The 25,279-nt window shown below is 40.5% G+C and overlaps 1 protein-coding gene across 8 annotated transcripts; it reads left to right on the forward strand.

Moving 5' to 3' along the window:
* The first annotated feature begins 1,149 nt into the window (after positions 1 to 1,149).
* Positions 1,150 to 23,660, forward strand: si:dkey-88l16.3 (low-density lipoprotein receptor-related protein 2). 8 transcript variants are annotated; one of them, XM_047804991.1, is made up of 61 exons: positions 1,150 to 1,283; positions 1,623 to 1,742; positions 2,001 to 2,231; positions 2,335 to 2,448; positions 2,773 to 2,892; positions 2,993 to 3,118; positions 3,213 to 3,416; positions 3,930 to 4,098; positions 4,170 to 4,338; positions 4,592 to 4,814; positions 4,893 to 5,012; positions 5,382 to 5,597; positions 5,675 to 5,995; positions 6,100 to 6,318; positions 6,593 to 6,622; positions 6,744 to 6,920; positions 6,992 to 7,195; positions 7,273 to 7,440; positions 7,619 to 7,834; positions 8,914 to 9,063; positions 9,140 to 9,316; positions 9,397 to 9,600; positions 9,680 to 9,829; positions 9,909 to 10,085; positions 10,166 to 10,369; positions 10,454 to 10,621; positions 10,748 to 10,963; positions 11,302 to 11,451; positions 11,531 to 11,707; positions 11,788 to 11,991; positions 12,100 to 12,264; positions 12,359 to 12,574; positions 12,939 to 13,148; positions 13,226 to 13,489; positions 13,610 to 13,825; positions 14,105 to 14,263; positions 14,350 to 14,616; positions 14,700 to 14,915; positions 15,196 to 15,348; positions 15,446 to 15,712; positions 15,791 to 16,006; positions 16,464 to 16,622; positions 16,708 to 16,878; positions 16,952 to 17,155; positions 17,234 to 17,401; positions 17,506 to 17,721; positions 17,819 to 18,048; positions 18,261 to 18,390; positions 18,604 to 18,797; positions 19,123 to 19,309; positions 19,447 to 19,662; positions 19,838 to 20,021; positions 20,126 to 20,327; positions 20,516 to 20,680; positions 20,781 to 20,987; positions 21,176 to 21,725; positions 21,929 to 22,060; positions 22,262 to 22,369; positions 22,683 to 23,157; positions 23,279 to 23,396; positions 23,519 to 23,660. In XM_047804991.1, exons 1-61 carry the CDS (start codon positions 1,202 to 1,204, stop codon positions 23,540 to 23,542), a joined length of 11,595 nt encoding a protein of 3,864 aa, XP_047660947.1. In that variant the 5' UTR covers positions 1,150 to 1,201; the 3' UTR covers positions 23,543 to 23,660. The 8 variants fall into 8 exon arrangements, with proteins under 8 accessions (XP_047660947.1, XP_026996872.2, XP_047660949.1 ...); XM_027141071.2 differs by having other exon boundaries at positions 14,108 to 14,263; XM_047804993.1 differs by having other exon boundaries at positions 11,302 to 11,367.
* The last annotated feature ends 1,619 nt before the right edge of the window (positions 23,661 to 25,279 follow it).

Genomic DNA, 25,279 nt, shown 5'->3' on the forward strand with positions numbered 1-25,279 from the left:
TGCAACTGAGGTATACAATATATACAATTTGTATGTACACGTGCAATTGTGAAATGTGCGGTTGAAGTAACAGTAAACATTTAGACAAAATGTATGTATGTATGTACAGATGTGCAAGTATGAAATGTGCAATTGAGGTGTACATAGTACAAATATTAGATGTTGTGTGTTCTATGGTGTTAATTGTTCATCAGATGGATTGCTGAACAATTAACACCATGGAAAACACAACACCTAATATTTGTACTATGTATACCTCAATTGCACATTTCATACTTGCACATCTGTACATACATACTGTACATACATTTTGTCTAAATGTTTACTGTTACTTCAACCGCACATTTCACAATTGCACATGTGTACATACAAATTGTATATATTGTATACTTCAATTGCACATTTCTCACACTTCATTCATTCATTCATTTTCTACCGCTTATCCGAACATCTCGAGTCACGGGGAGCCTGTGCCTATCTCAGGCGTCATCGGGCATCGAGGCAGGATACACCCTGGACAGAGTGCCAACCCATCACAGGGCACACACACACTCTCATTCTAAGTGCAAATATGAAGAAAAAAAATACATTATTACGTTTCATTGTACATTACATTATCTATCTATCTATCTATCTATCTATCTATCTATCTATCTATCTATCTATCTATCTATCTATCTATCTGTCTGTCTGTCTGTCTGTCTGTCTGTCTGTCTGTCTGTCTGTCTGTCTTTCTATCTATCCTTCTGTCTGTCTGTCTATCTATCTATCTGTCTGTCTGTGTGTCTATCTATCTATCTTTCTATCTATCCTTCTGTCCATCTGTCTATCTATCTATCTGTCTGTCTGTCTATCTATCTGTCTGTCTGTCTATCTATCTGTCTATCTATCTGTCTGTCTATCTATCTATCTATCTATCTATCTATCTATCTATCTATCTATCTATCTATCTATCTGTCTGTCTGTCTGTCTATCTATCTATCTATCTATCTATCTATCTATCTATCTATCTATCTATCTATCTATTTATCTATCTATCTATCTATCTATCTATCTAATTTATGATGACAATAAAGGAATTATGTCCTGGGCGATACCATTATTTCGTCTGCCTGCCTGTTACATTGACCCCCCCTATCATGCCTCGCTTGGTTGCTTCCATCTTAATGAGCCCATAAAAGGTGTTTCGTCATTAGCGGTAATGAGTTTGACCCAGACTGCACAGATGGCCTTTCGGCACCTCTACACACTGGTAGCAGTATTAAGTGTAGTCTTAACACAAGGTAACGTTTTTCACAGCGTCTTGGTAATATGTCAAATAATAAAATACTTAACTAAAGTATTAATAAATAAATACAAATGCATAGTATTGTAAGTTTTTCCACGGTACGTTACTTGCATAGTTATTTTATTAAGCATAGCGTGAAAACTTTTAATGAGCTATTTTTCTTTCCACTATGTAAACACTATGTTAATTTTCATGCTAATTACCACAGGATGCTAATCAGACTATAGAAGATGCGCGTGCACTTTTGACGCCAAAAAGGTTCACAGGTTCTCCAAGGCCTCTGCACTGTGATCCATAGAGATGTTTGTGGTTGTTTTTGTGTTTTAACTTATAGGTGAGGCTGGAAGATGTGGCCGCAATCACTGGCAGTGTGATGATGGTGCCTGTATTGTCCACTCATGGAGATGTGATGGAGAAGGTGACTGCCTGGATGGATCTGATGAGATGGCCTGCTGTAAGTGCTCTTTATTTTGTTGTGTGGGGCAGTTCGAAAACTGTAAAACACCTTTTAATTGGGGGCATAATAATCTTAGATTGCTTGGTTTTACTGTATCGGTTACCAAAATGCAGACCACGTTGGTCAAACTAGTAGGCCATCTTTACCATCTGATTAAAAGGAAACCTTCAGTGTTTCAGGGGTGAATGTCATGCAGTCTTGCCTACTTTAGCTACAAAATTAGTGTACTTAACTTTTATATTAAATATCTTGCAGCCTGTCCCCCAGAGGATTTTGAGTGTTTTGATGGCATATCGTGTGTGATGGGGTCTGCGGTGTGTGATGGCCAAGCTCAGTGTGCGGATGGGTCTGACGAACTAAACTGCAGCCAATACGAGGGCTGCATATCTGGTGACTGGACATGCAAGAACAACATTTGCATCCCGTTGAGTCTCAGATGCGATGGATTCAATGACTGTGGAGATGACTCTGATGAAGAAGGCTGTGGTGAGCTGAATTGTTTTTTCAGCTATTTTAAATGTGGATTTTTTTTTTTCTTTTTGTGCCTTTTTAGCTAATTCAGCAACTATTGTGCAAACTTGTGCACCAGGACCTTGTGGAGATCTGAATGTGCGGTGTCCAAACGGAACATGTCTGACTCTAAGAGAGAGGTGTGATGGTGTTGCTCAGTGTTCTGATGGAAGAGATGAACCTGTTACATGTGGTATGACTTTTTTTTTTTTTTTCTTCCCTTTCCTTTTACCATGCACACAATTATGACCAAGACATGAAATGAATTGTTTTAATTTTGTTAATTCCTATTTAAGGAAGGTTTGGAAAGCCATGATTGAAAGAGCTGCTGTTCCTTTTTAACCTTTTACCATTAATGATCTTCACTGTAAAAATCATACTATTTTTTTGACTTGGCTTTTCAGTATACTACTGAAATAATGTAATGTCAGTCTGTAAGTGTAAGATCTGTTTTGAAATTTAATTGGGGATTAAACTTTTTTTTTTTTTTGAATACACAATCATAACCTTTTTTCAGGTAAAAGGTGTAGAGATAAAAATGGTGGCTGTAGCCACACGTGCACTGACCAGCTTTGGGGAGCAATGTGTTCTTGTCCCAGTGGGATGAAGCTCTCAGCAAATGGAGCAAAGTGTGAAGGTGTGTTTTCAGTGTGGCCCCCCAAAGTATTTTTAAGACAATTATTGATGGCCAAACTCTGGTGTAATGATTTTGTGCGGTGGATATTTTTCTTGTGTAGATCTTGATGAATGTGCCCAGCCTTATGGACCCTGCATGCACACGTGTGTTAATAAAAAAGGATCTTTTCAGTGCTTCTGTCAACCAGGGTTCCAACTACAAGGTGATAACGTGTGTCAAGCACAAGGTATGCTCAAGAAATCAAATTTTGTATTCATCAATAAGGTACAGATTGTCGCATTTTTTTTTGTTTTGTTTTGTTTTCTTCTTTCTTTTGTAAGGAAATGAGACAAAACTTCTTACCACCAAGAAGGGACTTCTTGGCCTGATCACTGTAAAGGATAGAACGTTCAAGACTCTCGGTGTGATTAACAGTAACCCAGTGGCTCTGAATTTTGACCTTGCACGGAACCTTGTTTTTTGGGCTGATGGGAATGGAAGCATCTATAAAACACAAGATCAGAAGAGCAAAGTCATTTATTCAGGTTAGTTGGACCCGATGAGGGCTGTTATGTTTTGTAGTTAGTTTGTGCAACCATGGTAGGCTGTATTTAAGGGTTTATAGGAACTGTAACTGGTTCTCTGCTATGGAATTTTTTACTGTTCTATTTTAAGTGGTTAACTTGAAAAAAAATTAATAGTAAACAGGGTTTTAATTGAATTATAGCTGTAATGGACATCTGAATAGGTAACTAATACTGATGTCTTGCTCTAATTTTAAGCAGCCAACTGTCTGTGAATGAGTAGTTTAGTCGTTTATGATGTACACTGAAATTAAAATGAAAGTGGATTGTGATTGCCTGTGTTGGTTATTGTGAGTTTAGTTTATTCCACTTACTATGCCACACACATTACAGAGGAAAACTGGCTTGATGTTTATTGGAATGAATACTTTTCTTGTGAATATTGGTGGCCTTTCAAATATTTGGAAATCCTTTTAATAATTATAAGAATTTAGCTGAATTATTGCCAATCTTTTGCCCTTTTCCCATCACTAGGACAGACTGGCATTAAGTCTCTAGCTGTTGACTGGCTCAGTGGACAACTTTACTGGACAAACTCTGTACTGAAAGGCATTTATACAGGAGCCGCTGATGGAAGCGCTGTTGGCATAGTTATGTCCAAAAAGACAGATCCAACAGAGTTGGTGGTTCTTCCCACTGAAAGGTGTGTGCTTTTTATATGGACACGTACAGTAGAAGTATATGATGATTTCATCTTTATTTCTGTTTTTGTAGCACCATGTTTTGGATTAATAAGGGACCAAACATCGTAATGACTATTGAGAGAGCTGGGATGGATGGCTTCTTGAGGACCTCGCTAGTTGTGGTCACTGCACAGTTACCAAGGGGCCTTACGTTAGATGTGGCGGCACGAAGGTTGTATTGGTTAAGTGATTTTAGAAAGGTAGGGGCTTGTTCTAATGACTCAGATTTATTTAAATGACTTTTGAAAGACGACGATGCAATAAGATTGTGGGCTGTGTTCATGCTAGTGTATATAGTCTCTAGTCACGTTATTTTACACGAGTTAATTAAGAGACCTTGCTATTTAAGTAATTATATAAATACCTCCCATTATGGAAAGCCTGTACAAACTGGTTTGATTTGTCCAAGTATGTTTTTAACAATGTCTTCTGGTGTTTCAATTAACATTGCAGTCAGTTGAGACTGTAAAGGTTGATGGTACAGGACGGTACACCTTCCGAGAACTCTTTAATGGACGGACTGGTCAGAATCTGGCTGTGTTTAATAGCTGGTTCTACTGGGCTGATGACAGGCGTTTGTGGCAAGCTCCAGATAACCAGCCTAGTCAGAAGAGTTTTGTTCTGAAGGGGGAGCCATCATCCATAATGGTCTATCATGAACTCCAGCAGCCTCAAGGTATGTCTGCTTCACTTGTAGTTTGCTGCACATGATTTGAATGTGTGCAAGTGTTGTAACAGTGTTTGTTTACCACAGGTGTTTCCCCATGTAGAAAGTCAGGCTGTGTACTCTGCATGCCCTCCCTAAACAACCCTGCTGGTTTCACCTGCTCTTGCTCAGAGGGAAAACTTCCTGTGCAAAGTGGTTCATGTGAACGTATGTTGTGGGAATTGTGTGTTAACCACTGCAGTTAACCCTTATGTGTACTTTGTGATGTCATTGTACATTTAGGAGGCCTAGTTTCCTCATATCTTTGTGTTTCAGCCATTTGAATGATTTGTGACAATCCATTACTTGACATACTTTGGAGAGATGCTTTTAGAATTTTCGCCAGGTCTTAATTTCTGTGTACAAATTTAACACGTGTGTTTTTGAAAGGGTACTGTTTTGCAAATGTTGCAGAAGGGTTAAATCATAACATTTTACAATATTTAAGTATTAAATGGTTTTGAGCCATTACTTTTCTCACCCTTGTACCATGAGTCACATTAATTTATTTAAAAATAACTTTAATTTACCTCTTAGGTTTTAAACTTGCTTATGCGACACCCACAAGTGTATACACGCTGGAGTATACAACGGACGGTCCTATAAAATCTATACTCTTATCTGATGACAACATTCAGACCTTTGACGTGGACTGGAAGAGAGGATGGGTTATTTGGGCCAACCTGACAGGCCACGTGAAGGCCCGATTGCTCAGAGAAGGCCGCTCTGAATATATACCAACCATGAAGCCTGGTAAATTGGATTTGTGTTCTACTTGTCCATATTATTCTAAATCTGAAAAGTTTATTGACTGGGTTTGTTTTCTAAAGTGTGCACTGTTCGGGTTGACCAGAAGACTGGAAACTTGTTTTGGGTGTCCTGTGATGAACTTTCTGTGGGTGCCACCCATATTAGCTTCCCTGATCAGAGCATTTCAAACCAGTTGTACCAGGCAAGTGGTGAGATCGATGACTTGCTTGTGGATTGGCAACAAGGTCAGTTGTATTGGCTGGAGGACGGTCAGATCATTAACATGAAGCTAGGCCTGTTGGGTGGAAATGCAAAAGCGATCTACAGCTCAGTGGACAAAAGTGTCAACCGCATTGTATTGGACAGGAAAGCTCGTAGCTTTCTTTGGAACTCAGAGAATGGTCTGTAGTCTTTTATTTAAAAAAATATGTTGACTTTACATATTGGCACATGCAAGTTTTTGTCATGAAGTTAGCACAAACAAAATCTCTTGTGCCCTTTTCAGAACTGCAAGTACTGAGTCTAACAAAAATGAGAAAATACTCTGCTGGTAAAAGATGGACTTTTCCAGGCTTGATTGCAGCTGCCTATGAGCCCTATATTGTGACTGTGCTCAATGATGTCATCACGGTGTGGAAGCGGCAAGATGGATCACATGTGAATGCTGTTGCTGTGGAGAGTGACATTGTTGAAATAACCATAGCTCTGAATGAATTTCAACAAGGTCTGTAATTTTTTTTTTTTTTTTTTTTAAATAAACCCAATATAGATTGTCATTAACTCAGATTTTATTCTATACAGCTAATCATTTCCATTTCAAAAGTATTACCAAAGCTTTGTCACCTGAAAACTGGTGCAGTACCCCACTCATTTGGTTATAATTTATATTATACAACTTTATTTTGTACACAGTAAGTATTGTTCTATACATATTTTAATCTGTGTAGTGCTGCTTTAATTCTCCCCCCACCCCCATGTGCCCATCTTTCTTTCCACAGATGCACTAGTGTCTGCTCCAGAAGTGAAATGTAAGAGGCCCTCGGTTTTGTGTAAAGACGCACTGTTGTGCATACTGTACCACAGGCTATTGTGTGTGCGCAGTATTTCGTTCACTTAAACTTAGCATGTCGGTTTTTCCTTTCTTTTTAGCTCCTGTCAATATGACTCCTAGAGTTGAAACTAGTCCTGAACAAGCCTGTAAAATCCCTTCGGTAATGTGTGAAGGCTCGTCACTATGCATCAGTGAATCTCAGCTGTGTGATGGGATGTTGGATTGTCCTGATGGGTTTGATGAGCTTCACTGTTTACATGTCTGCTCAGATACAGGTAATATGTGAATACAGCACATCTCTGAAAGTTTCCTATTTAAATTTCTAACTTCCCCCTCCTCTGTGTAGCCCACTTCCTGTGTAAGAACAAAAGGAAGTGTATTGAACGAGCCCTGGTGTGTGATGGTCGCTCTGACTGTTCTGATGGTTCAGATGAGTCACAATGTCCTACATGTCCTCTGCACTGTGATGAGGGAACGGTGTGCCTGACCAGCCAGCAGTTCTGTGATGGACAAATGGACTGTAAAGATGGCTTGGATGAGAGGAACTGCTGTAAGTTCTGTTTTATTAAATTTTATTTAACAGTAACTGAACATGTGAAAGGTTGATTTTCTGAATGAATTTTGTAGATCAAGATGGCAAAAAGGCTACAGAAGCAGCAGCCCTGAAATGTCCTCTGGGCTTCAAACCATGCAGAGATGGAAGTGAGTGTGTTCTTTACAGTCACTTCTGTGATGGAGAAAAGGACTGTAAGGATGGGTCAGATGAGAGGGGCTGTGAACGGCGATGTAAAAAAGGTATTTGCTGAAATTATAACTATTGTTTAAAGTAATTTTTGACTAATATGCCAAGCATAAAGTTGTTCAAGGTAGCTTATTGTTTTAAATGTTAATGACTGACAGCTGCTTATGACTTTTTTTTTTTTTTTAATTCCCCTCTTCTCCTCGCTCTCTTGCCTGTTTTTCCATACACCAGGGCAGTTTCAATGTGCTCATGGGAGGATGTGCATAGACAAGAAGCAGGTGTGTGATGGGACTCCTCACTGTCAAGATCGCTCTGATGAAATGGACTGCTTTACACAGACCAAGAGCTGTAGCCATCGCTGTGACAACAAGACTCGCTGCATCCCTGATAACTTCCTGTGTGATGGGGAGAGAGACTGTGTGGATGGCACAGATGAGGCAGATTGCAGTGAGTGTTTCTGTATTGTCATCTTGTCTAATATTTTCTGTTGTACTGTTATGTTGAATAATCCAGTGATTAAGGCCACGTTCACACTGCAAGTCTTGATGCTCAATTCGTATATTTTGCTCAGATCTGATTTTTTTTGTTTGGCTGTTCACATTACCTTTTTAAAATGTGGCCTGTATCAGATACTAGTGTGAAATGTTTGCTGTTTCGAACTGAACCGCATGTGAAAACGAACAATAACGATGTCACACGCAGCACGCCGTTGTGCTAAAAAGTTAGCAAGGTTATGAAGTATTGTATCATCTGGTGCAAGAAAACATCATGTAATGCTATAATGTGATGTATTCAATGCAAACATTATGAGCTGGTTCACGTAACCACTTTATATAACTCAACACAAACATTACCAGTCACGTTTCCGCCGGCTCATAATTGTGATTAATGTCGATGTAAATTGACGTAAAAGTCGCATCAAATCCACCTTGGCTGTTTACACTGCAGTCACATTGGGAAAAACTCAGATTTGGGTCTGAGTCAGGACCACATATGGAAGTGGGCCAGATCTGATTTGAAAAAATCAGATCTGGGCCAGATTTGAGTGTTCACACTACTCCTGAAGAAGTCTGACCTGGTCACTTGACCCCAAAATATCGGATTTTGGCCACTTTTACTGTGCCTGTAGTGTGAACGGGGCCTAAATCTGAGTTTGTCAGTGGGGTTGTTTTGAGGATAATGCTGATCCACGAGTCTTGAAAGGATGAGCATGTTGAGTTACTTCTATGATGAGCAAAAACAGTTGATGGTCCCACGTGTGTAGTTACACTTACCATTTATTGTCCCATGAAGTAAATGACAAACTTGAGAACGTAAGGTGTGGCATGTTCCGAAAGCTGTGAGTAGAGCATTAGGATAAATTGGGAAGCTTTGTAGGCTGAAAGGAGCCATAAGAGTAAAAGCAGGAGTAGAACGTGTACACCCTGACAAAGGGAGAGAACAGATTATCACATTTATCTTGCATTTGTTTTTTACAGCTACTGAGACAACTTCACTGCTTATAAATTTCTGAATGCATTTTACAGACAAGAATAACCAAAATACAGGAGCTCTGAAATGTGCTGTCGGCTCCAAATCATGCAGAGATGGAAGTAAGTGTATCCTCAACAGTCACGTGTGTGATGGAGAGAAGGACTGCAAGGATGGGTCAGATGAGAAGGACTGTAGACGCAGTTGTAAATACACACTCCTTCTAAAGATTTTTTTCATATTGTATCAGATACATTTTAATGACTGATGCTTTGTTTCCAGCTTCTGTTACTGTGGCTCCTAGAGCTGAAACAGCTCCAAAACCAACCTGTAAAAGCCCTTCAGTAATGTGTGAAGGCACGTCACAGTGCATCAGTGAGACTCAGCTGTGTGATGGGGTGTTGGATTGTCCTGATGGGTTTGATGAGCTTCACTGTTTACATGTCTGCTCAGATCCAGGTAATGTGTTAATGCAGCACACCTCTGAATCTGATTCCCATAGAAGTTTCTGACTTTTTTTATTTATTTATTTTTTGTAGCCCACTTCCTGTGTAAGAACAAGAGGAAGTGTATTGAACGAGCCCTGGTGTGTGATGGTCGCTCTGACTGTTCTGATGGTTCAGATGAGTCACAATGTCCTACATGTCCTCTGCACTGTGATGAGGGGATGGTGTGCCTGACCAGCCAGCAGTTCTGTGATGGACAAATGGACTGTAAAGATGGCTTGGATGAGAGGAACTGCTGTATGGGGTTTTAATTATTTATTTATTTTTTTAATTTATTTCAAAACTGTGGGTAAATTTCTGATTTTGTATTTTATAGACAATGGTAACAAAGATACAGGAGTTCTAAAATGTGCTGTGGGCTTCAAACCATGCAAAGATGGAAGTGCTTGTATCCTCTACACTCATGTGTGTGATGGAGAGAAGGATTGCAAGGACGGGTCAGATGAGGAGGACTGTAGACGCAGTCGTAAATACCCTCACTCACTCCTCCTAAAAATTTTCATATTGTATCAGATACGTTTTAATGACTGCTGCTTTGTTTCCAGCTTCTGTTACTGTGGCTCCTAGAGCTGAAACAACTCCAAAACCAACCTGTAAAAGCCCGTCAGTAATGTGTGAAGGCACGTCACTGTGCATCAGTGAGACTCAGCTGTGTGATGGGGTGTTGGATTGTCCTGATGGTTTTGATGAGCTTCATTGTTTACATGTCTGCTCAGATCCAGGTAATGTGTTAATGCAGTGTTTGAAACAACGCTACTGCTTCGCATCAAATCTCTAATGGTTCCCTGTTTACTTGGTTTAGGCCACTTCCTGTGTAAGAACAAAAGGAAGTGTATTGAACGAGCCCTGGTGTGTGATGGTCGCTCTGACTGTTCTGATGGATCAGATGAGTCACAATGTCCTACATGTCCTCTGCACTGTGATGAGGGGACAGTGTGCCTGACCAGCCAGCAGTTCTGTGATGGACAAATGGACTGTAAAGATGGCTTGGATGAGCTGAACTGCTGTAAGTTCTGCTGTAATAAATGAATTTACTTAACAGTAATTAACTGAACATGTGAAAGGTTGATTTTCTGAATGCATTTTGTAGATCAAGCTGGCAAAAAGGCTGAAAAATCTTTGCCCCTTAAATGTCCTCTGGGCTTCAAACCATGCAGAGATGGAAGTGAGTGTGTTCTTTACAGTCACTTCTGTGATGGAGAAAAGGACTGTAAGGATGGGTCAGATGAAAGGGGCTGTGAACGGCGATGTAAAAAAGGTATTTGCTGATTATAACTTTAGTTCTATAATTTTTTAAAGCAATTTTTGACTAATATGCCAAGCATATCAAGTTTGGTAGTTAATTGTTTTTTTTCCTCTCCTCACCTGTTTTTCCATACACCAGGGCAGTTTCAATGTGCTCATGGGAGGATGTGCATAGACAAGAAGCAGGTGTGTGATGGGACTCCTCAGTGTCAAGATCGCTCTGATGAAATGGACTGCTTTACACGAACCAAGAGCTGTAGCCATCGCTGTGACAACAAGACTCGCTGCATCCCTGATAACTTCCTGTGTGATGGGGAGAGAGACTGTTTGGATGGCACTGATGAAGCCGATTGCAGTGAGTGATTTCTGTATCGTCATCTTGTAGTCTATACTTTCATTTTCTGGTGTACTGTAATGTTCTGCTAAAACTTTTTATTTATTTTGGATTAGTCAACATTTGATTTTGAACATCAATAGCAAGTGTGATGTTCTGAAAGCTCCGAGTAGTGCATTAGGATGAATTGGTCAGATTGGTAGGCTGAAAGAAGCAGTAGGAGTAGAACATGCACATCCTGACAAAGGGAAAACAGAAATCACTGCATGAAAAATGTAATTGAGATGTGAAATAAGATCCTTATCTTTGCAGCTACTGACAAACTACACTGCTTATTCATTTCTGAATACATTTTACAGACAAGAATAACAAAGATACAGGAGCTCTGAAATGTGCTGTCGGCTCCAAATCGTGTAGGGATGGAAGTAAGTGTATCCTCTATAGTCACGTGTGTGATGGAGAGAAGGACTGCAAGGATGGGTCCGATGAGGAGGACTGTAGACGCGGTCGTAAATACACACACTCCCTCCTAAAAAATTCTGATTTCATATTGTATCGGATACATTTTAATGACTGCTTTGTTTCCAGCTTCTGTTACTGTGGCTCCTAGAGCTGAAACAACTCCAAAACCAACCTGTAAAAGCCCTTCAGTAATGTGTGAAGGCACGTCACTGTGCATCAGTGAGACTCAGCTGTGTGATGGGGTGTTGGATTGTCCTGATGGGTTTGATGAGCTTCACTGTTTACATGTCTGCTCAGATCCAGGTAATGTGTTAATGCAGTGTTTGAAACAATGCTACAGCTTCACATCAAATCTCTAATGTTTCCCTGTTTACTTGGTTTAGGCCACTTCCTGTGTAAGAACAGGAGGAAGTGTATTGAACGAGCCCTGGTGTGTGATGGTCGCTCTGACTGTTCTGATGGTTCAGATGAGTCACAATGTCCTACATGTCCTCTGCACTGTGATGAGGGAACGGTGTGCCTGACCAGCCAGCAGTTCTGTGATGGACAAATGAACTGTAAAGATGGCTTGGATGAGAGGAACTGCTGTAAGTTCTGTTGTAATAAATTAGTCCAGTTAATTGTCTCTGTTAATTATCTTTAAACAAAGTTTGGGTTTTTTTTCCCTTCCTGTCTCTTCTCGATGCACTTTGTAGATAAGGCTGGCAAAAAGGCAGAACCTGCATCTCTAAAATGTCCTCTGGGCTTCAAACCATGCAGGGATGGAAGTGAATGTATCCTCTACAGTCATTTGTGTGATGGGGAAAAGGATTGCAGGGATGGATCAGATGAGAAGGGCTGTGAACGGCAATGTAAAAAAGGTAAACAGCCTCAGTAAACTTGCAACAGCCTCTTATTTTAATTTTGGTGTGCCATGTTTGCTGTAAAACACTTTTCTCCTTTGTAATACACCAGGGCAATTTCAATGTGCTCATGGGAGGATGTGCATAGACAAGAAGCAGGTGTGTGATGGGACTCCTCAGTGTCAGGATCGCTCTGATGAAATGGACTGCTTTACACAAACCAAGAGCTGTAGCCATCGCTGTGACAACAAGACTCGCTGCATCCCTGATAACTTCCTGTGTGATGGGGAGAGAGACTGTGTGGATGGCACTGATGAAGCAGATTGCTGTGAGTTTTAGCTGTATCAGTCATAACCACACTATCAAAATAAATCAGTTTAGAGGATGTTTCTGCATTTACAATAGTGTTGAATAGACTTTAAAGGTAAGCGTATTTGTGAATGACCTCAAAGTTCAGGACAGTCATTATGATATTTATCCAATGTATCAAAGGATATGAACTGTTTGGTACATGACAAGGTCAAGTAAAGCTAAAAGTAGAGCATCAGAATAATCGAGCACTGTCTACGGTTGAGACAAGCCATACAGTAGGTACAGAGAAGTACAGGTATTCTGACACAGGGTGAGGACAGTATTGGGTATTATCATGCAGTGATAAATGGATGTACCTTATCAGATCTTTATCTTTACAGCTACTAATCATGGATCTACGATGAACAGAAAGGCCTCTTCTGAAGTAGGGTCAGTAGATTTATCAGCTCACCCTCCAGACTGTAGAAGCCCTTCAGTGTTGTGTGAAAGCACAGCCTCATGTATGTCTCCAATTCAACTCTGTGATGGAAAGTTGGATTGTCCTGATGGTTCTGATGAGCTCTCTTGTATAGATTCGTGTCTGAAGATAGGTAATGTGCACTCTTATTGTTTTTACCTGTCTTAGTTAGCAGACCATATGGGAGTAACACTTTACTGTATTTTCAAGGTGACTACCTCTGTAAGAACAGGAGGAAGTGTATTGAGCGATATCTGGTGTGTGACGGACGCTCCGACTGCTCTGATGGGTCTGATGAGATGGAATGTTCTGCTGCTGCAATGCCAAAAGAAGCAGCAGCCTTAAAGTGTCGTTTAGGCTCAAAGCTCTGTAAAGATGCTAGGGACTGTGTATTGAACACCCATGTGTGTGATGGAGAGATTGACTGTAAGGATGGCTCTGATGAAGAGGGATGTGACCTTCAGTGTAATCCAGGTCAGATGTAAAGAACTTGTGTTGATTCACTGTAATCGAGTGTCTCTGTATTTGTTCAAGTTCTCTTAACCACTTATCAGAATCCTTGCTCAAGTAATTTCAATGTATTTGATTATCCAGGTCAGTTTCAGTGTAGTCATGGCAGAAAGTGCATTGACCGAAAGCAGGTGTGTGATGGGATTCCGCAGTGTCCAGATAACTCCGATGAAGCAACATGCTGGAAGCCGACAAGAAGCTGTGCGCTGCGTTGTGATCAAAACAGTCTCTGTATTCCAGAGGTTTTTATCTGCAATGGGATCAGGGACTGCTGGGATGGATCAGATGAAACTGACTGTGGTAAGTCAACTTTATGACCTTGATGGTGATAAGGGGTCAAGTCTTCACCGTGAGAAGATCTGCAGGCTTATTTGAATGATCTTGCTTATTAATAGACTATTAGTGTTTTAGTGGAATTTTCCTATATTAAATACTCAAAGAATTTGAGCAAAGTGCATTAGGAATTTGATTCTACAACTTAAAATGTAAATGGGGGGGGGGGTGACACATTTGCAAAACCTCTTCCATAAACGCTGAGTTTAAAAAATTTTACACTCCTCTCTACTACTTCATTTTGAGCAGGCAACCTTGGACCACCCTCTCGCTGCAAAACTCCACTTATACCATGTCTGGCAACCCCAAAGTGCATCTCCCGGAGTCAACTCTGTGATGGCAGAAAGGACTGTGCCGATGGGTCTGACGAAAGACCATGCCTTCAGAGCTGTCCTTCTAATGGCAGTAAGATTTAAACACCCCACCCAAACATGCTTAAAAAAAACAAATCTGAAGAGTCCCATCATAAAATGGAATCTGTTCTCTTCTAGATGACTTTTTGTGTAAAGATAGGAGAAGATGCATCAACGGGAAACTGGTCTGTGATGGACGTGTGCACTGCACTGATGCTTCTGATGAGGTGGACTGTCCAACCGTGGCTGCTTATACCTCTGGAGCGGCTCCCGTAAAGTGCCGTTTGGGTTTAAAGCCCTGTATGGATGGCAGTGACTGCATCCTGTACAGTCATGTGTGTGATGGAGAGGCGGATTGCAAAGATGGGTCTGATGAGGAGGGCTGTGATGTTGATTGCAAAGCTGGTAAGAAAACGTGGAGCAAAATTTGATATCTCTTGATCTCTGGTTCTTACCTAAACAGATTTTCTCCTCTAAACCATTTCTAGGGCAGTTTCAGTGTGCGCATGGAAGGATGTGCATTGACGCTACCCTTGTGTGTGATGGTAAGCCACATTGCCAGGATCGTTCTGATGAAATGGACTGCTTCACACGAACCAAGAGCTGTAGCCATCGCTGTGACAATAAGACTCGCTGCATCCCAGAAAACTTCCTGTGTGATGGAGAGAGAGACTGTGTAGATGGCACTGATGAAGCAGACTGTGGTAAAAGCTTCAAATTATGCTTGGTTCTTATTCTAGATTGGCTATGCAACAGCATGTTAAATAAAACACATTCATGATCATCTCCAAACAATTAGTTTGTCTTATTAATGGTGTGTAGGGTTTTTTTGTACACGAGCAAATGTTTGAAAGAAATTGCTTGCTTGCAGTACTCCCTTAGCTTTATTGGTATCAATGCATGATCAGGCAAAAACAGATGTACTTCCACCCATAAGTTGTTTGCTTGTTTTTATTAATATGAAATTAATATCCTCTTCTTTAGGTTATCCTCCACAGCTGAGAAGCTGTGATGCACCTTCTGTGTTGTGTCAAGGCGGAAAACTGTGCATCTCTCAAACTAAACTGTGTGATGGAAAGCGTGACTGTCCAGACGGCTTTGATGAAGAATCTTGCATCAAAAGATGTCCAAAAAGAGGTGCTGAAATTGTTGGTCTTGGTTGAAATCCATCCCATTACAAATTTAGGAAGTGTGATGCATTTTATTGATTTGTTTTTGTTTTATTCAATGTTAGGTGACTTTCTGTGTAAGGACAGGAGGAAGTGTGTTGGGAGTGGTTTGGTCTGTGATGGTCGTTCTGACTGCACTGATGGCTCTGATGAGGAGGGATGTTCCACTGTGTCTGTAAAGCCTAATATCACTGGTCCAGTAAAGTGCCGTTTGGGCTGGAAACCTTGTAAGGACAGAAAGGAATGTGTGCTCTACAGTCACGTATGTGATGGAGAGGTGGACTGTAAAGATGGCTCTGATGAAGAAGACTGCCAATATCAGTGTAGATCAGGTAGTGTATATAAACATCTGTTTAAATCAATTCTATAACAGCATATGTTTATCATGCCTTTGTGCAATTTTCCCCCAGGGCAGTTTCAATGTGCTCATGGGAGGATGTGCATAGACAAGAAGCAGGTGTGTGATGGGACTCCTCAGTGTCAAGATCGCTCTGATGAAATGGACTGCTTTACACAGACCAAGAGCTGTAGCCATCGCTGTGACAACAAGACTCGCTGCATCCCTGATAACTTCCTGTGTGATGGGGAGAGAGACTGTGTAGATGGCACTGATGAGGCAGACTGTAGTAAGTGCTGTTTGTGTTCAAAACACAACAGATTTGTGCAAACAATGTTTTCTACTATGGAGAAGGGTAATTCTTTTGCCCTCTGTGATGCTTTTGTTTTGTTTTTTTAAATTAGATTTGATTCAGGAACAAAATACATTTTTGTAATTCAAGGTCATTTGGCAATGGTCATGCACTACTGCAATATTTTTTTTTGCAATTCTCTAAGGCTTTTAAATCTAACACCATATTATGGCACATTTCAACCAGTATGTCCCTTGTGGAGCTGTGTTTAAAATGCTGCTTGTGGCATTAACACTTGTATACTATTCTTTATTGGTTGCACTGAATGGCACAAGGGCTGAAGTTTAAGACTGTTTACAGATTAGCAACATTAGTACTTCAGTTATAAGTACCTTTTTAATAGATTAATTTGATTTACATATTAAATATTTTTCCTGACTTTTGTATTTTATAGGTAAGGGTGATAAGAAATCTTCAGGAAAGTCATCTCTGAAATGTGCTGTGGGTTTCAAACCATGTAGTGATGGAAGTGAGTGTATCCTCTACACTCATGTGTGTGATGGTGAAAAGGACTGCAAGGACGGGTCAGATGAGGACGACTGTAGACGCAAATGTACTAATCAGCAACTTTTACCATAACATCTAGGCATTTTGTTTGGTATCTCCTCTATTTAATTTGCTGTATTTGGGTCCCCCAGTTGTTCCTGTAGCTCCTGCTGAAACAACTTCTGCACCAGTCTGTAAAAGCCCCTCAGTAATGTGTGAAGGCACTTCGCTATGCATCAGTGAGTCTCAGCTGTGTGATGGGATGTTGGATTGTCCTGATGGGTTTGATGAGCTTCAGTGTTTACATGTCTGTTCAGATCCAGGTAATATGTGAATACATCACACCTGTGAAACTGGTTCCTATTCAAATTTCTAACTTCCTCCTCCTCTGTGTAGCCCACTTCCTGTGTAAGAACAAAAGGAAGTGTATTGAACGAGCCCTGGTGTGTGATGGTCGCTCTGACTGTTCTGATGGTTCAGATGAGTCACAATGTCCTACATGTCCTCTGCACTGTGATGAGGGAACGGTGTGCCTGACCAGCCAGCAGTTCTGTGATGGACAAATGGACTGTAAAGATGGCTTTGATGAAAAGAAATGCTGTATGGGTTTTTTTGTTTTTTTTTTGCTGTTATCAATGTATTCTGCAACCTGCTGCAATGTTTGAATGTATTTTACAGACAAGGGTGACAAAAATGCAGCAGGTACTTCATCCCTGAAATGTCCGCTAGGCTTCAAACCATGCAGGGATGGAAGTGAATGTATCCTTTACAGCCACGTGTGTGATGGGGAGAGAGACTGCAAAGACGGGTCTGATGAGAAGGACTGTGAACGGCAGTGTAAAAAAAGTAGGAATTGAGAAGAGGCTGATGACCTTGTATTGGTTTACAAAAAAGTAAATAGTGATTGCATTCTGCAATTTTTCTTCCCTTTCCCTCTTAAATACTTGCAGGCCAATTCCAATGTGCTCATGGGAAGATGTGTATTGACAAGAAGCAGGTGTGTGACGGGACTCCTCAGTGTCAGGATCGCTCTGATGAAATGAATTGTTTTAAACTGTCTGAATCCTGTAGCCATCACTGTGATAACAGAAGCCGCTGCATCCCTGAAACTTTCCTTTGTGATGGTGAGAGGGACTGTCTAGATGGCACGGATGAGACAAGCTGTGGTGAGTGCTTGGTTGTGTGGGTTTGTTTTTTTTTTTTTAATATAAATTATCTTGGTAACAGATTGGGTGTAATGCGTGTCAAATTTGTTTGTTTTAGGAAAGGAAGAATGTTCACGTGGACAATTTCAATGTGCCAGCGGGCAGTGTGTATCTGCAAGTGTCCGTTGTGATGGTCATGCAGATTGTCATGATCAGTCTGATGAGAAGAACTGTCGTAAACCTCCACACTGCCCCCTAGAGCTGCGCTGCCCCAATAGCCATGTTTGCTTGGTGAAAGAGTGGTTCTGTGATGGAGACAAAGACTGTAGTGATGGATCTGATGAACAGGTGTCAGATTGTTTTGTGTTTTTAATCAGATTAATCAGACACGCGCATGCGTTTTGTTGGTCTTTGTATTTGTATTTTACATCTAATTTCTCTTCTGTAAACATTGTAATTGTCTGCTTGCGTAATAAAAAACATAAATCAGATCAATGGGAAATGATGCTCAGATCTCCTATAGATCCTTTTTATTTATTTATTTATTTTTTCCCTTCTAGAGCTGCATGTCCTCCCCCATGAAATGTGGAATGTTCCAGTGGTCTTGTGCATCTAAGGATCAGTGCATTCCTACATTTTGGAGATGTGATGGAGTTAAGGACTGTAAAGACCAGAGTGATGAAGCTGGATGTGAGTACACATTTAAAAGATGCTTCATTTGTATTAAGATGTATAGTGATTAGTAGTAATGGTAGCTTTTAACATGCATGCTTAGCTGTAATATTTTCATGTACTGGACTTTATCTGATTTTGTATTGGAGTGGAATAATTTTGGATAGCTGTTCTAATGTAAGTGTGTCTGTTGCAAAAGAACTTAACCATACACATTGCATTTGGATTTAGGTGGCCCGGTGAAATGCCCCTTGAACATGTTCAAGTGTGGCAGTGAGGAGTGTTTGGACTTCAAGCTGGTGTGTGATGGCATTGCTAACTGTCTGGATAAGTCCGATGAAGGCCCAGGGTGTCTCGGCAACAATTGCTCCAGCCCACACCCACGTCAATGCGAGCACATCTGTGTCAACACGCCCCAAGGAGCGGTAAGTCATTCTAACTTCCCTATATATTTACATGCATACATTTTAAATTTGTTTTGGAAATAAACGTTGAAGCCAGTCTATTATGCAGGGTGGCTTTATTTCAGGTATAAAATTATTCCAGTGCCAGTTCTGGGAACATTTCAAGATGCAATTAATTTTAAAAAGTAATTTTTCTTAAATAACTAGCTTTTTAATGTTACCTAGCACTCTAGCATTAAGTTAAAGCTAAAACTGGTAATTATATGAACTGGGCAGCCTTTTAAGATATTATATAGTTAAGGAAGTGTGTTCAGATTTGTTTGGCTTTTTTTTCTTCAACTTTCAGAGGTGTGGGTGTCAAACGGGCTTCAGGATCCAGGAAGATGGAATATCCTGTGTGGACATAGATGAATGTACAGAAATTCAGCCTCCTGTCTGCAGCCACAGTTGCATGAACATCCATGGATCCTACATATGTCAGTGTCCTCCAGGTTTTATACTGGAGCCAGACGGCAACAGCTGTAAGGCACCAAGTATGTACAGTTGATCTTCAATGGACTGAATTGTCTCGCCTTTGTGATTCTGTAATAAATTCACACGCAGTTATATCTATTGCAAAATCGTTTGTACCCAATATATAGTGAATATTCCTTCTCTTCCTTACTTGCAGAGGAGCCTAGTCTGTTGGCATCAGTTCAGTATGAGGTGCTGTTTATAGGCCTGAGGAGCAGCAACATGCAGATGCTACTTCCCCCAGGCCAGAAACCAATCTTTTCTCTGGATTATGACTTGAGAGAACAGCGGGTGTTCTGGGTCTGTCTGCAGGAGGAAAGCATCAAATATGCAGTGCATGGAGAAAAGGGCCAGATCAGGACACTTGTTAAAGGTTTGAAATATGATGCAATTTAATGAGTAGTTTCTTTTCTGTTCAATAAATGAGGGCAGAGTTGTTGGTGAATTTAACAATGTTCTTGCCATTGTTAAACCAGTATCAGTCTTCAAACTGATTTATGTATAGATATTTTCTTTAATCTGTCCACAAAATTCTTCTACCTAAATAGATGTGAAAACCGACTCGATTGCAGTAGACTGGGTTGCAGGAAACCTGTACTGGGTGGATGGAGCTGCTGGCCAGATTTTAGCTGTAAGGATTAGTGACCGTGTAGTGAAGCGACAAGAAGTAACTGTGATTCTAGATGAAGACCTGGAGCAGCCTCGTTCTCTGGTGCTTCTGCCTCAGAAAGGGTGAGCTATTTTTCTTGCAGTTGCACTTGTAAAGAGATTTGATTATAATTTGTTCAAGAATTCAGGAGCTGTTTTTGAGAACAGCTTTATTCATATCTTTCTAGGATAATGCTGTGGTCAGAGATTGGGAAGGAGTCTCGGATTGAGCAAGCTGGCATGGACGGTTCAGAGAGGAATGTGCTGCTCAGCCATGGTTTAAGTTGGCCTGTAGCCTTAGCTGTGGATATTGTGACCGACAGAATCTACTGGGTAGATGAGAAGCTAAAGTGCATAGGTTCAGCCACAATGAATGGCGAGGATATCAGGGTAAATGAAGTTTAACTTCTCACTTGATGCATAATGTCCAAAGACTTAAAAGCTCTTTTGCAAGACTTATGGTTTTAGGAAAACTCTCTAAGAAAGGTGGCCTGTGTATTTGAACCTAAAACTTTCAATGTGTACCACTTTGTGCTATCAGCTGGCAAGTAATTATTTACCTCCTTCCCTGTGTGAAGATGCTGCAGTTGACCGAGACTTCAAGCCCTTTCTCTGTGGCAGTGTTTAATGACCTGGTTTACTGGTCTGACACTGAGCGACTGGCCATCCATGGCGCTCACAAAATCACTGGCAAGAACCGCAAAGTTATTCTTAAAAGACCTGGCCAACCATTTGGGCTCAAAGTAAGCAATTTATCTCCCTTACATGGTTGGAAAATTAATAACTTGATTTCTATATTAAATGTATATTTTTTAAAATTAAGACTTTGTTCCTTTATTCCAGGTTGTCCACCCCCTTGTGCAGTATAATGTGGTTAACCCCTGTGAGAGACTCAGATGTTCTCACATGTGTGTGCTAGCCCCAGGCATCCGTGCATTATGTCGTTGCCCAGCAGGACTGCTGTTGGCTGAGGATGGATTGACCTGTAGCTCACCTGAGAACTCTTCCAATTCCTTCCTTCTGCTTCTTTCTCCTACTAGACTCACAAAGGTATTAAAAATGTTTTAACTTTTGCTCTGTAAAGCTGCTTTGAGACAATATTGTAAAAAGCACTATACAAATAAACTTGAATTGGAAAAAAGGCTATTGCTTTAAAAGATGGTATGAAATGTTAGTCTTACAGTTGTACCATGTTTTACAATTAATATTTCTTAAAGTACAACTTCTGCTTTGTATAGGTTTTCACTGGAAACCTGCACGGGCAGGCTGGACTAAAGCAGTGGCCTGCCCACAATGCCCAGTCCCTCCCTGGCATAAATGAAGCCTCAGATCTGGACTTGGTTCTTAGTGACAACATGCTCTATGTGGCAGATGTAAGCCAGGCAGCTGTGGCTCAGATTAAACTGGGTGAGTCCACATGGACACACGAGGGCCTTATGTTGCATTTACCAGGGGATGCGTTGATTGCCCTGGCTGTGGATTGGATCACACACAACTTGTATTGGAGCAGCAGCAAGAAGCCTCAGATCTATGTCACATCAGCAGATGGGAAGTTCACTTCTATGGTTCTGCAGGCTGGGTTTCAGGACGCCACATCTATTGCCCTACACCCACCCACTGGCAGGATGTGCTTCACGGCCATTGGGTCATTAGGGAAAGATGCTGTGCCCCAGGTGGACTGTGCTGCTATGGATGGCCAGAATCAAATGTTGCTTTGGAAGAAATCTCAGCTTCCCAATTTTCTGACTTTTTCAAGCCAGGGTACAAGAGTTTATTGGGCCGATATTGGTAAGTTTCAAGAGGTGAAGGACTGCAGTGTTGCTGTTAACCTCCTTAATTTCATGAGACAATTTTTAACATGACCATGTCTAAATTTTCTATATTGCTCAGGATGGTTTGTTTTTATACATCAGTGTCCTGGATCATGTAATTTGTTGGTTAGATTCTTTTATTTTTTCTTTTAACTAGTCCACTACCTCTCCCTTTTACAGCCACTGAAGTGATTTGCTCCGTGAACATTGATGGATCGAATTACAGGGAATATAAATCTGGAAATGGCTCTCCTTTAATTGTGTCTTTAACCCAAAGTGAAAATGTACTCTTCTGGATCACCCGGTACAATGGTAAAGCCTGCATCTGCTTATAGTTCACTTTGGGTAGTTTATTTTATTTTTATGTATTTATTTCTATTCCAGCAGATGGCATTATGGTGTTTTTGAAACTGTTGTTGCACACATGGTCTATAGCTGATGGGATTCTTTGTGTTTTTTCTTTGTGTGAGATGGTTAAAATTTCTCAGTTGTACTCTAATGACTTCCTCGCAGGCACAACCAATGTGTGGTACAGTGATGGCATACAGCCCAAGAAGTTGTGGTTTGAAGTGCAAACAAACATAATAGCAGTGAAGGCATACAGTACAAACAGCCAGAAAGGTAATCTCATTTGTGCATTTCTGTTAGTCCTTTCTTTCTCTTCTGCTGCATCTTTTCTTGCTGCTATTCTCCAAGTTACACCCAGAGGACTGTTTGAACAAGTGAGGTCATGTGATACCTGCTATCTTGCAGAACCAGTTTAAGTGGCTACATTTTCAGGCCTCTCCTTTTTACTCCATGACCACACAGCAGTAGAACTAGTCCAACAACGAGATGCATACTTTGCAAATTACTGTAGACACTTCAGAACTATTAGTTGTTTTGGTCACATGGACATTGATTTAATTGTTCTTTTTTTTTCTCTTTGAATCAGGAACCAACCCATGTGCAGAGAATAATGGTGGTTGTAGCCACTTGTGCCTGGCATACCCAGGGGGACGTACATGCCGCTGTACACAAGGCTACATCACCATAAATGATGTCGAGTGTATTCCTGGATTACAGTGTCCATCAGGCTCTAAGCCTTGCAGAGACCAATACAAGTGCCTCTCCACCACCAGATTTTGCGACCAAATCCCAGATTGCCAGGATGGCTCTGATGAAGAAGGCTGCCACATTAAGGAAAATGAGTTGTTTGTTGGCACAATGGCTGGCAGGTCCTGCAATTCTGAGTTCTGTAATGGCCAAGGGCGCTGTATGATGCAAAAAGGGAAAGCAGTCTGTGAGTGTGTGCAGGGTTACAGTGGGCAGTTCTGCCAGGATGAGGCATCCAGTAGTGTTCCTGTTGTCCTTACAGTTATCTTTATTGTCTGCCTAGTTATTGCAGCTGTGGCAGTTTTAAAATGGAGGTATGTCAGTATGCTCATCTGTTTACTGAATTTTTTTTTTGAATTTTCAGGCTGTGGATGAAGACTAGTCTGAATACTGATGTGGTTCATCCCTGCCTTTTTTTTTTTTTTTTTTTTGCAGAAGATGGAAATCAAGAGGCCAGCCCATGGATAAGGAAACACTCATGAAGGACATGGAGGAACAGGAACAGGAACCATGCTCTGAGAACTTTTCAAATGAACTCTACAACCCAATGGAGGTAGCAAGTTCAAGCTTAAATTTAAAAGTAACCTAAACTTTAGAATGTATATCTATTGGACTCTGTATTAGATATTCTACATGTATCACTATGCTCTTCCTTTTCCTTTTCTCTCTCTACAGGAACAAGCAACACCTGTTGGTTGATTTATTTAAAATAAATGTTAGTGGGTTAAAAACTGTCTTGCTTTTCCTTTTCAATGGCCTGGACAACTGAGCTGCTGACTCGACCTTTTCCTATGCAGTATTAAACGGTGTGAACATACCTTGCAGTTGTGTAGACTTTGGCATCTTGTTTGTCCTGTTCAACATACTACAGTTGCACTTTAGACCTGTTTTGTGGGTCCAGACTGATTTGTTACTCTCCGACACGGCCACCGCAGACAGATTAAAGATAAACACATTGCTCAGTATATATTCTATTACTTCCATCCATAAAACCTGACTAAAGTACTAGTATAGCCACAACAAAGATTCTCTCTATAAAAGTTCAATTGTGAAATAGGGTCAAGCAGAGTGAAGTGATTGCCCTGAATACACTCACTCACCAAGTTACCCCAATATACCCACTTGTTTAATTATTTGATCCGGCAAACCTCATTGCAGTGCACAAAATCGGGCAGTGCTTAGGTTTCGGTCCAATTGTAACCCTACCACAGCAGGTGCAGGAGAGGCTAGTTTTCATCAATAGAAATAGATTTCCTTTTCATGAACAGTATAGTGAACTGCAGTAAGCTGTACCGTAAAATTCATAAGTTATAAATTGTAAGATTTTACAAATGAAACTAGGCATAAGAGGAAGAAGAGAATCAAATTGTCATGTTGATTAATTTGAAAAATAAGGCAAAGCACAAGTACCGCTCTATGCAGAGGTTTTTTGTTCTTTCAAGCATGGTCAACAAATAAAAAAAATAAAATAAAATAAACCTCTCCATGCATATAGACACACCTGAAACATCTTTCATGAGTTGGATCTTTCAAATACACAACAATGTTTAAAGTAATTCTGAGGTGCATACACGTTGTACATTAATGGGAAGTCACTATTCATGCTGTAGAAAGAGATTTGATATGACCTCTATGTCTACACAAACTAATAAGGGTACAGGACAGTGCCCACATTTCTCTCTGTATCTGCTGCCATCACATAATGGACAACTGGAGGTTCGAATTGTATGAAATTTGTTATGAAATATCATTGATGAAGGTGGCTATGATTTACAAGATGTTCTGATGGTGAAGTTGAGGCAGAAGAGTCTGAAAGGGTGGACAGTGCATGATCATAATGAGAGATACATTCATGGGAAAAAAATCAGACCTCACAACACTTAGGATTAAGTGGAAAGCTGACTGTTCTCAAGGTCACAGTCTCTCACTAATGCTCTTGTGGCTTCAGGGGCTAATCTCCACAGCCATGAAGCAATATATTGCTAGTAGAGCAGTGGCTATATCTACTACATTTCAAACAGGATGTTAACAGCTGTCAACATACATAGCTATATAGTACATGTACATAAATGTTGTGAAAATATGAAGTCACGACTACAAATATCTCTGAAGTACACACCTGTTGGAAAGAGACAAATAAGATAAATAACTCCTACATCTATTCTAGCAATTGAAACCCATACCAAATGTTATTTTGACATGAATCTTGTAATGTAAATAAGGTCATGAAAGACAGTAAAAACCGATCAAGGAAGTCAATCTGTAAGGTTGTAATAAAATCAGTAAGTTTTAGCATGGTCTTGAGGTGATTTAGAATATATACAAGCGTTAAGAATAAGATGGATTTGTTTGGCAGATAAAAAACATCGCCTGTAGTCATGTAGCAGGTTTATGCTAACATGTTAATTCTGCTTGACGTGGTTCCACGTCCTTACA

The sequence above is a fragment of the Tachysurus fulvidraco genome, chromosome 20 (genome assembly GCF_022655615.1).
Source record: "Tachysurus fulvidraco isolate hzauxx_2018 chromosome 20, HZAU_PFXX_2.0, whole genome shotgun sequence".
NCBI classification, from domain to species: Eukaryota; Metazoa; Chordata; class Actinopteri; order Siluriformes; family Bagridae; genus Tachysurus; species Tachysurus fulvidraco.